This window comes from Gopherus evgoodei, chromosome 8 (genome assembly GCF_007399415.2).
Source record: "Gopherus evgoodei ecotype Sinaloan lineage chromosome 8, rGopEvg1_v1.p, whole genome shotgun sequence".
Classification (NCBI taxonomy): Eukaryota; Metazoa; Chordata; order Testudines; family Testudinidae; genus Gopherus; species Gopherus evgoodei.
In genome coordinates, this window is record NC_044329.1 from 1,115,231 (window position 1) to 1,128,321 (window position 13,091).

The 13,091-nt window shown below is 65.8% G+C and overlaps 1 protein-coding gene across 1 annotated transcript; it reads left to right on the plus strand.

The window, feature by feature from the left end:
* LOC115656106 (extensin-like) lies at nt 1–11,005 on the plus strand. The gene is made up of 4 exons (XM_030572406.1): nt 1–327; nt 728–1,660; nt 9,684–9,742; nt 10,276–11,005. Exons 1-4 carry the CDS (start codon nt 1–3, stop codon nt 11,003–11,005), a joined length of 2,049 nt encoding a protein of 682 aa, XP_030428266.1.
* The last annotated feature ends 2,086 nt before the right edge of the window (nt 11,006–13,091 follow it).

A 13,091-nucleotide genomic window follows, 5' to 3' on the forward strand; every position in this document is an offset into this window, starting at 1 on the left:
ATGCAAGCTCACAGGTTCACCAAGAAGAGCGCAATGAGGCCGAACAAAAACACAGCAACCCCACAGAGAGATCTGCAGGCAGCCGGCCCCGGCCCTGGCACTCGCTCACCCGGCCCCAAGCACAGCCAGCCCCGGCCCTGGCACTCGCTCAGCCTGCCCCGAGCACAGCCAGTCCTGACCCTGGCACTCGCTCAGCCGACCCCGAGCACAGCCAGTCCTGACCCTGGCACTCGCTCAGCCGACCCTGAGCACAGCCAGCTGCGGCCCTGGCACTCACTCAGCCGGCCCCGAGCACAGCCGGCCCCGGCCCTGGCACTCGCTCAGCTGGCCCCGAGCACAGCCGGCCCCTGCCCTGGCACTCGCTCAGCCGGCCCCGAGCACAGCCAGCCCCGGCCCTGGCACTCACTCAGCCGACCCTGAGCACAGCCAGCCCTGGCCCTGGCACTCGCTCAGCCGGCCCCGAGCACAGCCAGTCCTGACCCTGGCACTCGCTCAGCCGACCCCGAGCACAGCCAGTCCTGACCCTGGCACTCGCTCACCCGGCCCCGAGCACAGCCAGTCCTGACCCTGGCACTCGCTCAGCCGACCCCGAGCACAGCCAGTCCTGACCCTGGCACTCGCTCAGCCGACCCCGAGCACAGCCAGTCCTGACCCTGGCACTCGCTCACCCGGCCCCGAGCACAGCCAGCCCCGGACCTGGCACTCACTCAGCCTGCCTCGAGCACAGCCAGTCCTGACCCTGGCACTCGCTCAGCCGACCCCGAGCACAGCCAGCCGTGGCCCTGGCACTCACTCAGCCGGCCCCGAGCGCAGCCAGCCCCGGATCTGGCACTCGCTCACCCGGCCCCGAGCACAGCCAGCCCCGGCCCTGGCACTCGCTCAGCCTGCCCCGAGCACAGCCAGTCCTGACCCTGGCACTCGCTCAGCCGACCCTGAGCACAGCCAGCTGCGGCCCTGGCACTCACTCAGCTGGCCCCGAGCACAGCCGGCCCCTGCCCTGGCACTCGCTCAGCCGGCCCCGAGCACAGCCAGCCCCGGCCCTGGCACTCACTCAGCCGACCCTGAGCACAGCCAGCCCTGGCCCTGGCACTCGCTCAGCCGGCCCCGAGCACAGCCAGCCCCGGCCCTGGCACTCGCTCAGCCGGCCCCGAGCACAGCCAGCCCCGGCCCTGGCACTCGCTCAGCCAGCCCCGAGCACAGCCAGCCCCGGCCCTGGCACTCGCTCAGCCGGCCCCGAGCGCAGCCAGTCCTGACCCTGGCACTCGCTCCGCCGACCCTGAGCACAGCCAGCCCCGGCCCTGGCACTCACTCAGCCGGCCCCGAGCACAGCCAGCTGCGGCCCTGGCACTCACTCAGCCGGCCCCGAGCACAGCCAGCCCCGGCCCTGGCACTCACTCAGCCGGCCCCGAGCACAGCCAGCCCCGACCCTGGCACTAGCTCAGCCGACCCTGAGCACAGCCAGCCGCGGCCCTGGCACTCACTCAGCCGGCCCCGAGCACAGCCGGCCCCTGCCCTGGCACTCGCTCAGCCGACCCCGAGCACAGCCAGCCCCGGACCTGGCACTCGCTCAGCCAGCCCCGAGCACAGCCAGCCCCGGACCTGGCACTCACTCAGCCAGCCCCGAACGCAGCCGGCCGCGGCCCTGGCACTCACTCAGCCGGCCCCGAGCGCAGCCGGCCCCGGCCCTGGCACTTGCTCACTCGGCCCCCAGTGCAGTGGGACCAGGATCCCTGCACCCAGCCCCCAGCACAGCCTGCCCCAGCCCCAGCATTCACTCACCCGGCCCCCAGCGCAGCCTGCCCCAGCCCCGGCACTCATTCACCCAGCCCCCCCAAACAGTCCCTATAGCCTCACATGACTCCCAAGTGACAGATCACTGGCATCCCCTTGCCATGATTCTGCAGCGGTCATTGCAGCCAATAGCCCATTGAGAAGCTGGAGACCAGCTGGCTCCTCATGGGACAAGCCGTGAAGGCCGGGCCTGAGGAGTCCTGGACTCAGCCTGGAGCACGCTGAGCAGGCTGACAATATGCCACTGATGGAAAGAAGAAACTTGCGAGAGCCCCCTGGGCGAATGGGCAGCACCAGGGGCCTGCCTCTCCTGGGTCCCATCGGAGGCTCAGTGGGGCCAGCGCTCCCTGTCGCCAGCAGATGGTGCTCGGAGCTTGTGCAATGCCAAGGGCGCAGAGCAGGGCTCTGCTGCGGCTTTGGGACACAGCTCCAGGTGAGGGGCTGCACCAGAGCGCAGAGCCCTTGCTAGGGCGGGCAGCAGCTGCCGCACGGGTCCTGCCAGTCCAGAGCCCACCTGGCTGGGAAACCTGCCAGGACACAGCCAGGAGCATGGGACTGGGCCAGGTCCCACACGCAGACCCATCCCATGGCCCCTCACGCAGACAGTGTGATGAACATACAGCTGGACCCGACTGCCATCCTGTCACACGCCATCTCAGCGCCCGTGCACCACCCCATGCAGGCAGGGCTCTGGGAGCCTGGGCGAGTCACCTGGGGGTGGGGGGGAGTGGCAGGGGCCTGGAGAGCAGCTGGAGAGCACCACAGGCAAGTGCGGACAGCTGGGAGCTCTGTCACCTGGGCAGTGTCTGGTGGCCAGGCCCTTCTGGGGGCCTGGCGATTAGCACCGCAGCAGGGGGCAAGTAGCTCTTCTCTGACCCTTGGATGCACCAGTCAGGGTGTGCACAGTGAAACCTGCCATGGGAACGTGCCCAGTGGCTGCCACAGCCCTGCCCCTCCCCACCTGACGGCCTCTCGCTCACGTGTGAGGCTCGGGCTACAGCCAGGGCCAGTCTGATGGCTCCAGTGGGGCAGCTTTCCCCACAGCCACCTTAGCCAGCTCCACAGCAATCCCTGAGTGCCGAGCCAGGCATGGGGAGCATCACCTGCAGGCAGGCAGCTCCCCCACCTGGCTTGCCCCTTGGCCAGGCCAGCCCTCACTCACTGCCCGCCCACAGACCCTCTTCCCCTTGGCCGTGGGCTGGAAGGGTGCAGGGCCAATCGGGGGCAGGGGGGTATATGGCCTGGGCCTGAAAGTCAAGGGGGCCTCTGCCCATGTGCCTTGGGCGAGTCTCTTCCCCTGGCTGGCAGCGAGGGGGCACTGGGCCATGGCTGCAAAATGCTATGGGTTGGTGCCCTGGCCAAAGGGCTGGGTGCGCCTCAGTGACCCAGAGAGAAGATTAGCTGCATTCCTGGGATGCTGCCTGCTGTCACCCCTTGCCCCATGGAGCCAGAGGCTGGGCCATGGTCACGCTCGCCTCCCTGTGTCCTGGAGCCAGGTTGAATGGGGATCCTGTGCCCATCATATCATGGGCAGTCTGCAGTGCCCCAGGCCTTCCCACGGTGCTCAGGTTGTGATGGGGAGGCTGAGAGCTGGGGCTCGGATGACAGCCTGGGCGCTGCTGGAAAGCACACCAGCTGGCTGCCTCACTGCCCCTCCTCAGAGCTAGGGGCTCTGAGAGCTGGGTGGGGAAGAAGGGGCGAGAATGCGGGAGCGGCCCCTCTTGGCCAGGCTGCTGCTGGCTGGGCCTGTGCCAGCCCCCTGGAGCAATGGGGCTCTTTTGCCCCAGAGGCTCCTGTTCCTGGAGTGCTGGAGGGGCTTGGGTCACATTCAACCTTGCCAAGCCCTGGCTTGCCACCACACCTCACCACCACACAGCCTCTGGCAAGGCCTGGCATTCTTCTTCAGTGGGCCAGCCGCTCCAGAAGAGGCTGGGACGCATGGGGGTCACTTGGCAAGACCCAAGAAGTAGTTTGTCATTTAGACGCCCTCAGTGACGTTCTGAGCAGCCCTGGGACGGGAGCCAGAGCCAGGAGCTGCTCGCGGGAGCCAGCAACGCATTCTGGAGAGAATGTGGGGAACTGGGAAGAAGGGAGCTGCCCCTGCCAGCTCACCAGGCCAGCCAGGGCCAGAGACCCCCTGACAGGCCTGGGAAGGAGTCTGGGCTTGGGCAATGCAATGTGGCTTGTCCTGCCCCTGCTTCCAGTGCCAGGAGCTCAGGCAGGAGGGGTGGGGAAGAAGGGGCAGGGCAGGAGGGGTGGGGGCTCAAGGGGGTCTCAGCATCTTACTCCAGTGAGGAGAAGCCAGTGCCCTCTCCCTGGGCACAGCAGCTGCCATCCCTGCTCAGCAGGGCTGGACTGGCAGCCCCAGGGCTCTGCGCACCACACTGGCCATGCTGCACACACCCCCGGGGCCCGTTGCCCATTTCTGGGGAGCACTCAGCGCCCCAGGGCCGCGGGGCTGGATGCACGGCACAGTGGTGCACTGGATAGCAAAGGCCTCTCGCAGCCCTGCCTGCCTCCACCAGCAACCCGCGCAGACAGGCCGGGAAGCCCAGTGAGCATGCCTGGGGCCGGCTGGGGAGCAGAACAGAATCCCTCGCATTAGGAGCTGGGCAGGAAACCACAGGTCAGAGCCCAGTTGTGGCAGGAAGCAGCAAGGGCTATGGAGGGGCGGTGGGCAGGATCCTTGGCCCTGGGGTCAGCCACCAGCGCTGGCTCCGAGAGGAGCGGGGCCCCCTAAATGACCCCAGCAGTGACCCCAGTGATTGCAGTAGGGCCCAACACTGGCTGGGGGCCAGGAGCCGGCAGAGCCTGGCTGCCAGCCTCCACCTCTCTGCTTGGCCTGTCCCTCGCCAGAGCCCTGCAGAACCCAGGGCCAGGCCAACCCTGTCTTGCCACAAACTTTGGGCTGGTGGGGCAGCTCTGTGGCCAGGCTGGAGACAGGCGTGTGCGACCCAGCGGAGGATGGGCAAAGGTCCCTGTCTCAGGAGAGAACTGGGCAAACACCACACAGCTCCCCTGGTCCTGAATGGGGCCATTGTCCCAGCTGGTCTGGCCACTCACCAGCTCAATGCCCGAGGACGTGCGCCCCGGCTTAACCCTGTCCAGCCTGCGCCCCCAGGAACTGCTGGGAGAGGCTGCAGGTCCTGGGTGCAGTTTTCAGGCTGGGCGTGTGCTGCCTTCCTGGGGCGCGTGGTGCTAGGAGCTGGGAGGGGGACAGAGTGAGGGGGTCCCCTGCCCTCCCCTACTGCCCCTTCACACCAGGGCTTGCAGGAGGAGCGTTGTAAAATTAAATCACTTCCAAGAATAGTAAGCAGGCCTGTTCCCCGCCTTTGCTGTGTGCGTCCCTGCCTGGGGGCTGCCTGGGCCTGCCCTGGTCTAGGGGGTAGGGGGTGGCCTGGGTCTGCCCCACCCCTCCTGCCCAAGCCTCTGCCCACCCCTCCTGCCTGACCACCCTCCTCATGCCCAAGCCGCTGTCCTAGACCCTCCTGCCAGAGCCCTTCTCCTGCCTGAGCCCCAGCCCCTCCTGCCTGAGCCCCATGCCTGCTGCTGCCCCCCCCCGGGGGCTGGACCATCCCCATTTCTGTGGTGAGTGCCGTGTGGCACCCAACTTCTCCTGCAGCCTCTGCCCTGCTCCGAAGTGCATCCGGCTGCACAGAGGAGGGGGGCGGTGCTGAGCTGGCTAGCCCCCCGGGGGGAGGGCTCAGGCAGTCCTCCTGTGACTCCCTGGGTGGGAGAGGTTCTTTCTGCCCATGGGAGCAGGGGGCAGGGTGAGTCCAGTGGACATGCAGGACCCGCAGCGGGGGCAGGCAGGCCAGCGTCCCAGTGGCACGTGAGCAAGCCAGGCGCTGGGAGGGTGCATGTGGGAACTCTGCTCAGGAAGCGAGCAGGATTTACTGGCTGGGCTGTAAATCCTCCTGCACAAAAGCTGCCTGTTCCCAAGGCAGGATGGCGGCAGTTCGTGCTTGTTCTGCCAGCCGAGCCTGGCGGATTAAGGACAATTGGTTCAGCCGTGACAGCAAAGATCAGGAATGTTAAACAATAAAACTGCCTCCAGTTGTTCTGGGCTTGCTGGGCTCCCCCGTCCTGCTCAGCTGGAGCCCCCACGTTGCTCCCACTCCCCCCCAGCCTCTGCCCTACCTCGCCTGGCCCTGCGGGTGCGGGATGCCCACCACGGCTGTCGGCAGAGCCACCGGCTAAGGAGCAGCCCCCAGGCACAGACACAAACGTTGGCTGGGAGGGACGGCAAGAGCTCAGCATGTCCAGACCCGGCGCTGTGGCAGGGCCCCATAGACCTGGACACCCCCCCGCCCCCGGCAGGGTTTTGTCAACCCATGTTAAAAACCTCCAGCGAGGGGCCTGCCCAGCCTCCCTGGACGCCTGGGCCCCAGCTTAGCTGCCTCAGAGTTAGGAAGTTTTTGCTACTATTTCCCTGTCAGCTCCCCGGCTCCGGAGTAATGGTCGTACCTTGCTTGTGCCCCGGGGCCCCAGATCCCCAGCCTCTTTGGCCCAGCCCTCTGCCCACGGGCAGGCTGGGCGCAGGGCCCACTCAGACGAAATGCCCCATTAGGTTAACCTGGCCTCTTTTCCGAGCCTTTGACACTGCTCTGGACTCTCTTCAGCTAGTGGTGGCTCCTGGCTATGCTGGCTGCAGAGAGCCTCGCTGTGCGGCGAGCACCGGGGCCCCCGCCAGCACAGGCCCTGCTCTGCCTCCGCCAGGAACACGGGGGGCTGGGATGGGTCTGACCATTCAGCAGCCCTGCAGGCCCCGGGGAGGCACCCGCCCAGCCAGGGCAGGCAGGCGGGGAGGTAGTGTGTGGGGACCTGGGCTCTTTATTCTAGTGCACACCAAGCCAGGCAGGACAGGCTGAGACAGGGACTAATGCCCAGTCAGTGAAGCATCTGGCAAGTGCTGCTGGCTGTCAGGGCTCCTGCCCTGTGCTAGGCTCTGCCTTCCGGGCTCTGCACCAGACTCCCTGATTGCCACATCCCTCCCACCTGCCCAGCGCTGCAGCACAGGGGGACGCAGCCCGGCCCCACTCCTCACCCACAGCTGGGCTCGCAACAGCTTGCTGGCTGGCTGGAGTTCACCACGTGCTTTGTGGGGTCAAGATGCACTTTGTGGGGTGGGCTGCCCACCCCAGCCCATGGGGGCGAGATGCACTCTCTGTGAGGTGGGCTGCCCTCCCCAGTCCCATGGGGTATTCCTGCACTGACTGGCTGGGGGATTTAAGGCCCTGGCTTTCCCAGAAGGCTGCATGACCGGGGTGCCACCCGAGCGCCCTGCTGCTGGGCACTGCCGCTCTAACTCCAAGGGACGACAGTGGCTCTAAGATGTTCGTGCCATGGCAAACGCACCCATCAGACACCTTTCACCTGGTTGTAAGGACACCAAGCAGGAGGCAAAGCTGTTACAGCCTCTGAGGCTGGCTTCCCCTGAGCCCCCAGCCCTCCTTCCGACCTGGAGCTGGAGGGAGTTTGGAATGAAACCTCTGGGGACAGGCTCAGAGCTGGCACCAATGATGGTGGTTCCTGTGCTCTGGGGGCGAGAGACGCATTGGCTGAGCTGGGCTCGAGCTGGTGTTGTGACAGTCGGAGTCTGTTTCACCTAGGGGGCAGGATCCAGCTGCAGCTGGGGCAGACACGCAGGTCCCGCTCGCAGGATCAGGACAAAGCCGGCCCCAGGCCCCAGGCCCAGGCGCTGGAGCAGGGAGGAGCCATGAAGGGGAATCTCGCTCCAGGAGCCTCCCTGGGATCTTCCCCAAGTCTCTGACTGTAAGGACCCAGGAAGGGGGTGGGTGGAATAGCTCCGCCCCTTGTTATTTGTCCATCCATTAGGCCTCCTTTCCAACACACCAGTTTTGGTTCATTAATTGCTCCTTCCAGGGCTTGTTTTTACCAGGCAGGATCTCAGCACAGGCTGTGAGCTGGGCCCCGAGGCCTTTTCGTTTAGAAGAATTCTGGCCGGCTCCTTGTTGTGCCTTTTCCCATCACCAGTGGGGAGTAGAGGGTCTGGTGGCATCTCATGACCCTTGACAGCACGTCTCAGTGCTGAGCTCCCCACTCAGCCCAGCTCCTACGCCAGCTCCATCAGTTCCCACACCAGCTCCCACGCCAGTTCTGCCAGTTCCCACTCCAACCCTGCACCAACTCCCATGCCAGCTCCCACACCAGCTCTGCCAGTTCCCACGCCAACTCCCATGCCAGCCCTGCGCCAGCTCCGCCAGCTCCCATGCCAGCTCCCACGCCAACACTGCACCAGCTCCCATGCCAGCTTCCACACCAGCTCCTGCACCAGACCTGCGCCAGCTCCCGTGCCAGCTCCACCAGCTCCCATGCCAGCCCTGTACCAGATCCCATGCCAGCTCCGTCAGTTCCTATGCCAACTCCCAAGCCAGCCCTGAGCCAGCTCCCAAGCCAGCTCCACCAATTCCCACGCCAACTCCCATGTCAGCCCTACGCCAGCTCCCATTCCAGCTCCCACGCTAGCTCCCATGCCAGCCCTGCGCCAACTCCACCAGCTCCCACACCAGCCCTGCACAGAGCAGCTCTGCTCAGCTCAGCGGGACCTTGGCTGTTGTATTTCACTCCCTGGGGACCATGTGAGCCCATGGTCGCTCAGCCCAGTGGGAGCAGTGAACCAGCATGAGGGGGGAACGGCCAAGCCAGCTCAAACTCCTGCTCCGTGACTCTTCTCTGCAGCATTCTCCCCTCCCTCTCCCCCGGCTACCTGAGGCCAGGCAAGCTCCTGCTGCACTCGGCAGCTGGGCAGGGTGCTGAGCGCACAAGCAGTCCGGCTAGCGTGGCTCCTGAGAAGGCGAGGTGGGAACCCTTGGGAGGGTTCTCAGGGCACAGGCCTGGGAGGGCTGCGTCCTGCCTGCTGTGCTGTCTCTGGGACGATAGGCAGGGCATGGCCTGCAGTGGGCCAGTGGCTGCTGGGGGGGCTGCTCTCAGCATGTGTGCTGGGGCTGCTTGGGCTGGGGGCAGGAGCATAAGCCCCTGCGAGCAACTTGGGGGGGGCCAGAGGTTGTGTCCTGGCAAGGTGGCATTGGGTTGCCGCATGTGCTGACAGCCAGCGTGCTGGGGAGCGTCCCGCCAGCTCATGCATGCACCAGACACTAATAGGATGGGTTCAGCTAGGCGGGCTCCTCTGCTCGGGCGCTCAGCCCCCCGCGTTCAGAGCCACCGCTCGGGCCTGACTTGCCTCCAGTTGCCCCCTTGTGCTCACACGCGCCGGAACCCACAGAGCTAAGGGGTTTCCACCCAAGGGGAAACACTGAGCACAAACAAGCAAACGTGGTGCCTGCCTGGGGGCAGCCTGGCCTTGTTCCCTGGCCCAGCAGGCTTCTGCCAGGGCTAGTTGCCCCGCAGGGAGGAGACGTGCCTGTTTGCTGCACACACCCTGCAACCTGCATGGGGAGCGGGAACGGGGGCAGCACATTTGCTGAGGGGCCTGCGAGCTCCTTGTCTCCCTGCACCCGGCCCAGTGCTGGCATTAAACATTCATTAATTCACCTCCTCCCGTCTGCCTTTGCAACTGGCCCCAGGTCCGTTTGCCAGGGGCCTTGGTGGGCCAGGACCAAGGGAATGAATGAGGAGCGAGTGATGGGGGAGCAGCACAGCACAGAGCAAGCCGGGCACTTGAGGCAGGGCATTTCCGAAACCACGTCCTTCCCCTTCCCGAGCCCCAGCTCCCCGGGCAGGGCCAGGCGGCTGAGCATGCCACAGGTCTTGGGGGAAGGACGCGGAGCGAGCTGGGTGCAGTCAAAGGAGCAAGCCGGTGCTGGCGGTGCAGGGGGTGAATGCGGCCCAGACACTGAGATGCTGCGTCCCCCGCAGCTTTCATTAGAGCTTCCTGTGCCCTGACGGCTAACTTCCCTCCCCCTCGCCAGCCAGAGCTGTGCGGGCGGGACGAGAAAGCCCCTGCTGGCTGCCTGGGCAGCGGGCCCTGGTGCCTGGCTGATGCCCTCAGTCCCGGGCTGGGACTAACGCATGGGTTCTGCACATTAGCAGACAGCTGGTTTCTGCTGTGTGGTAGCAACACTGGGACAGGGCAGTTTTCACACCTGCTGGTGGCCTGTCTGCCTTTTGCCCCAGTGTGGCAGGAGCCACAAGCTGGGATGGGGGGGTCTCCAGTGGGGAGAAGGTGCTGGGCTAGACGAGTCCCGCCAAGCTGTAGCGTGGCAGTGGCCAGAGGCCCTAGTGCTGGAGGTGGGACATAGGGTCAGTTTGACGTCTGTATTTGGGGGGGCAGCTCCAGTCATGACAGTAGGGGGGTGGGGCAAATTCTGTGCCAGCTTGAGGAGTTTGGGGAGCAAACGCCTGACCTGCCCCCTCCAACCTACACCGCTGGGGAGTGGGGCAGGCTCCCCTTGCTGCTTGGCAGCCCTTTGTCCCCTGGTGCAGCGTGTACACAAAAGGAGCCTGGCTTTGCTAGGACTAGAGAGCTCCCGGCCCTGCCCACTGCCAACCTCCTGTGCCCAGCCCTGCTGCCAACCTCCCATGCCCATCCCTGCCCACCACCAACCTCCCACGCCCATCCCTGACCACCACCAACCTCCCGCACTCGGCCCTGCTGCCAACATTCCACGCCCGACCTGTCCACCACAAACCTTCTGTGCCCAGCCCAGCTGCCAATGCCCTGCACCTGGTCCTGCCTGCCACCAACGTCCCGCGCTCAGCACTGCCCACCACCAACCTCCTGCGCTCAGCCCTGCTGCCAACATTCCACGCCCGACCTGTCCACCACAAGCCTTCTGTGCCCAGCCCAGCTGCCAATGCCCTGCACCTGGTCCTGCCTGCCACCAACTTCCCACGCCCGGCCCAGCTGCCAACGTCCCGCGCTCAGCACTGCCCACCACCAACCTCCTGCGCTCAGCCCTGCTGCCAACATCCCACGCCCGGCCCCACCCACTACCAACTTCCCACACCCAGCCCAGCTGCCAACATCCCATGCCTGGCCTTGCCCACCACCAACCTCCCGCGCCCAACCTGTCTGCCACCGCCCACCCACGCCCGGCCTGCCAACCTCCTGTACCCAGCCTGGCCTGCCACCAACCACATGCACCTGGCACGGTGCAGCCTGGTGCCAACCTCCCGTATCCAACCTGGCCTGCTGCCACCCACACCCAGCCCAGTGCCAGCCACCTGCACCCGGTCCAACCCACTGCCACCACCCAGCAGGTGGGCAGCAGCCAGCAGTGGCCGTGCATGAAGCCCAAGGTCTCTGGCAGGGCAGGCAGAGGAGAGAGGCTGCAAAAACCTTGGGGAACAAAGGGCTGGAGCATGGGCAGGCCGGCTGTGGACTGGGCACTCCCTGCCCAGGAGCAGCGCTACCCTGCCACAGGGGTGACCAATTGCAGCACAGGTGGCAAATCCTGGAAGCTGGGAGGTGTTCGAGGAGCAGCTGGTGACACTCCCTCCCTGAGCGCCAAGCTCTGCTCTCGGGGAGACCTGGCTGCCAGTGTTCTGCCCGTGCTGGGGTGCAACGACGAGGCTAGAGAACGGAGCAGCCCCATAGGAGGCACTGGGTTAGCAGCACTGCATCTAGAGCTCGCCCTGGCCTGTGCCAAGCACCCCTTTGCCCCCGTCCCACGACGGAGCAGAATTAGCACCATGTCCCACAGTGCTGGGCGAGCGTCTGGCAAGGCATGGGGCTGCCCCACTTCACACCCGCCTGGGCACACCCCAGCCCATCAACTGCAACAAGGACCCTCACCTGCCCCCCTCCCCGGGGCTGGGGACACAACGCAGCCCCAGTGCCTGTTCCCACAACCCCAGGGCAGCTGGCCACAAGGACACAGGGTCCCCGCTGCCTTGAACTCTCACTGGCACTGCCCCATGTGCATGGGGCCGGGCGAACAAGGGGCAGGGCTCAGCTGCTGTGTGTTATACGGCCCTGGGCAGCCTGCAGCTTAGGGTCCTTGGGCCACTGTGGTTCCCATTTGCTGTATAATGTGGGGGGGGGGGGACGCTGCACAAGCTGAGATCAAGTAGCTGAAGCAGCAGCCTCTGCACACCCCCCCCCCAGCAGCGGGGCAGCCGGGGCGCAGCAGATTCCCATTTTCCCAGCAGCCCTGCTCCATGGGGAGCCCCTAGGGAATTAGTTACAGTTGCCTATGACCAGGCAGTGGCCTGCAGGGCTGACCTGGCCGAGGGGCCAATGCTTGCCCAGGCTGGCAGCACAGCTTGCCCGAAGCCAACCCCCATCCCCCAGCCTATTGGGGGGGGCTGTCCCCTCCACTGGAGGGAAAGGGCAGGCTGCAATCGCAGCTGGGAGGATGAAAAAGGATCCTGAGGCTAACAGCCCAGCGAAACCCAATCCTGCGGAGCGGAGGGGAGGCAAGGCCCTGGGGACTCCAGTGAAACCTAAAACCAGCACGCAGCAGGGCTCGGGGCAAGGGACAGCTGCAGCCCCCCCACTGCTGAGGGCCCGGCTCTGGACCGAGCTGTGGAGAGGGAACCAGGCCTTACCAGCGTGGTTTTGAAGCAACGGGCCGAGCTGGAATTCATCCCCAGAGCTGGAGCTGCCTCATTCCCACCCATGGAGCACTGTGGTGGGGGTACAGGAAGGCAGCAGCTCAGAGCCCCATAACTGGGGGCTGGCCAGGTGGGGAGGGGGAGGGGCAGAGACACTCCAGGCTGCTGGTGCTCAGCCCAGACATTTTTTCCCAGCCTGGGAGCAAGCTGGCAGCTGCTGGATCAGTTTCAGGGGGACGCGGGTAGCTTTGTTCACGGTGGCTTAATAGAACAGCGGCTAAGGCAGAACAGATGCAGCAGTTCTTTGTGCATGAGCAGGCCCCGGGCCACCCCTGCCTCCTGCCGTGCATAGACACAGGTGCACATAAGCACGCTCAGAGCCAGCCAGCGCATCCGAATACAGATGGCACCTGGTGCCCCTTGTCCCAGCAGAGTCACCCTCTCGGGGCAGCACAGGGCTCCTGGCCCATGGTGGCCATGGCTCTGGGTGTGTCGCAATTCGTGCCCTGGAAGGTGGCAGCCAGCGGCAGGGGAGGGCACCCCCACCAGCAGGATCTCCTTCCACCACAGCCTGTGGGCCAGGAGCACTGGCTCTGCCCCTCCTGTGAGGCTGGGGCTCCCCTGCCCACAGGATACACAAGAGGGTTTGAGGGCAGTGCTAGGCCCAGGGGCCTGCCTGCCTTTATGCAGCCCAGGGCTCAGCCAGTCCCTGTCGCGGCAGGGTGCCCTGGCCCCTGAGGCAGCATGCTCCTCTGACTGCGGGCTGCAGCACGCCCACCCCAGGCAGTTCTGGCACCCGGAGCTGGCAGTGCCCAGCATTG

What these genes read in the sequence shown, in the direction of transcription:
- LOC115656106 (XM_030572406.1), top strand. Translation starts at nt 1, where the DNA reads ATGCAAGCTCACAGGTTCACCAAGAAGAGCGCAATGAGGCCGAACAAA. An exon ending in CCCTGGCACTCGCTCAGCTG is followed by an intron (nt 328 to 727) that starts GCCCCGAGCACA and finishes CCTCGAGCACAG; the next exon opens with CCAGTCCTGACCCTGGCACT. An exon ending in CCCTGGCACTCACTCAGCCG is followed by an intron (nt 1,661 to 9,683) that starts GCCCCGAGCGCA and finishes CCCCCTCGCCAG; the next exon opens with CCAGAGCTGTGCGGGCGGGA.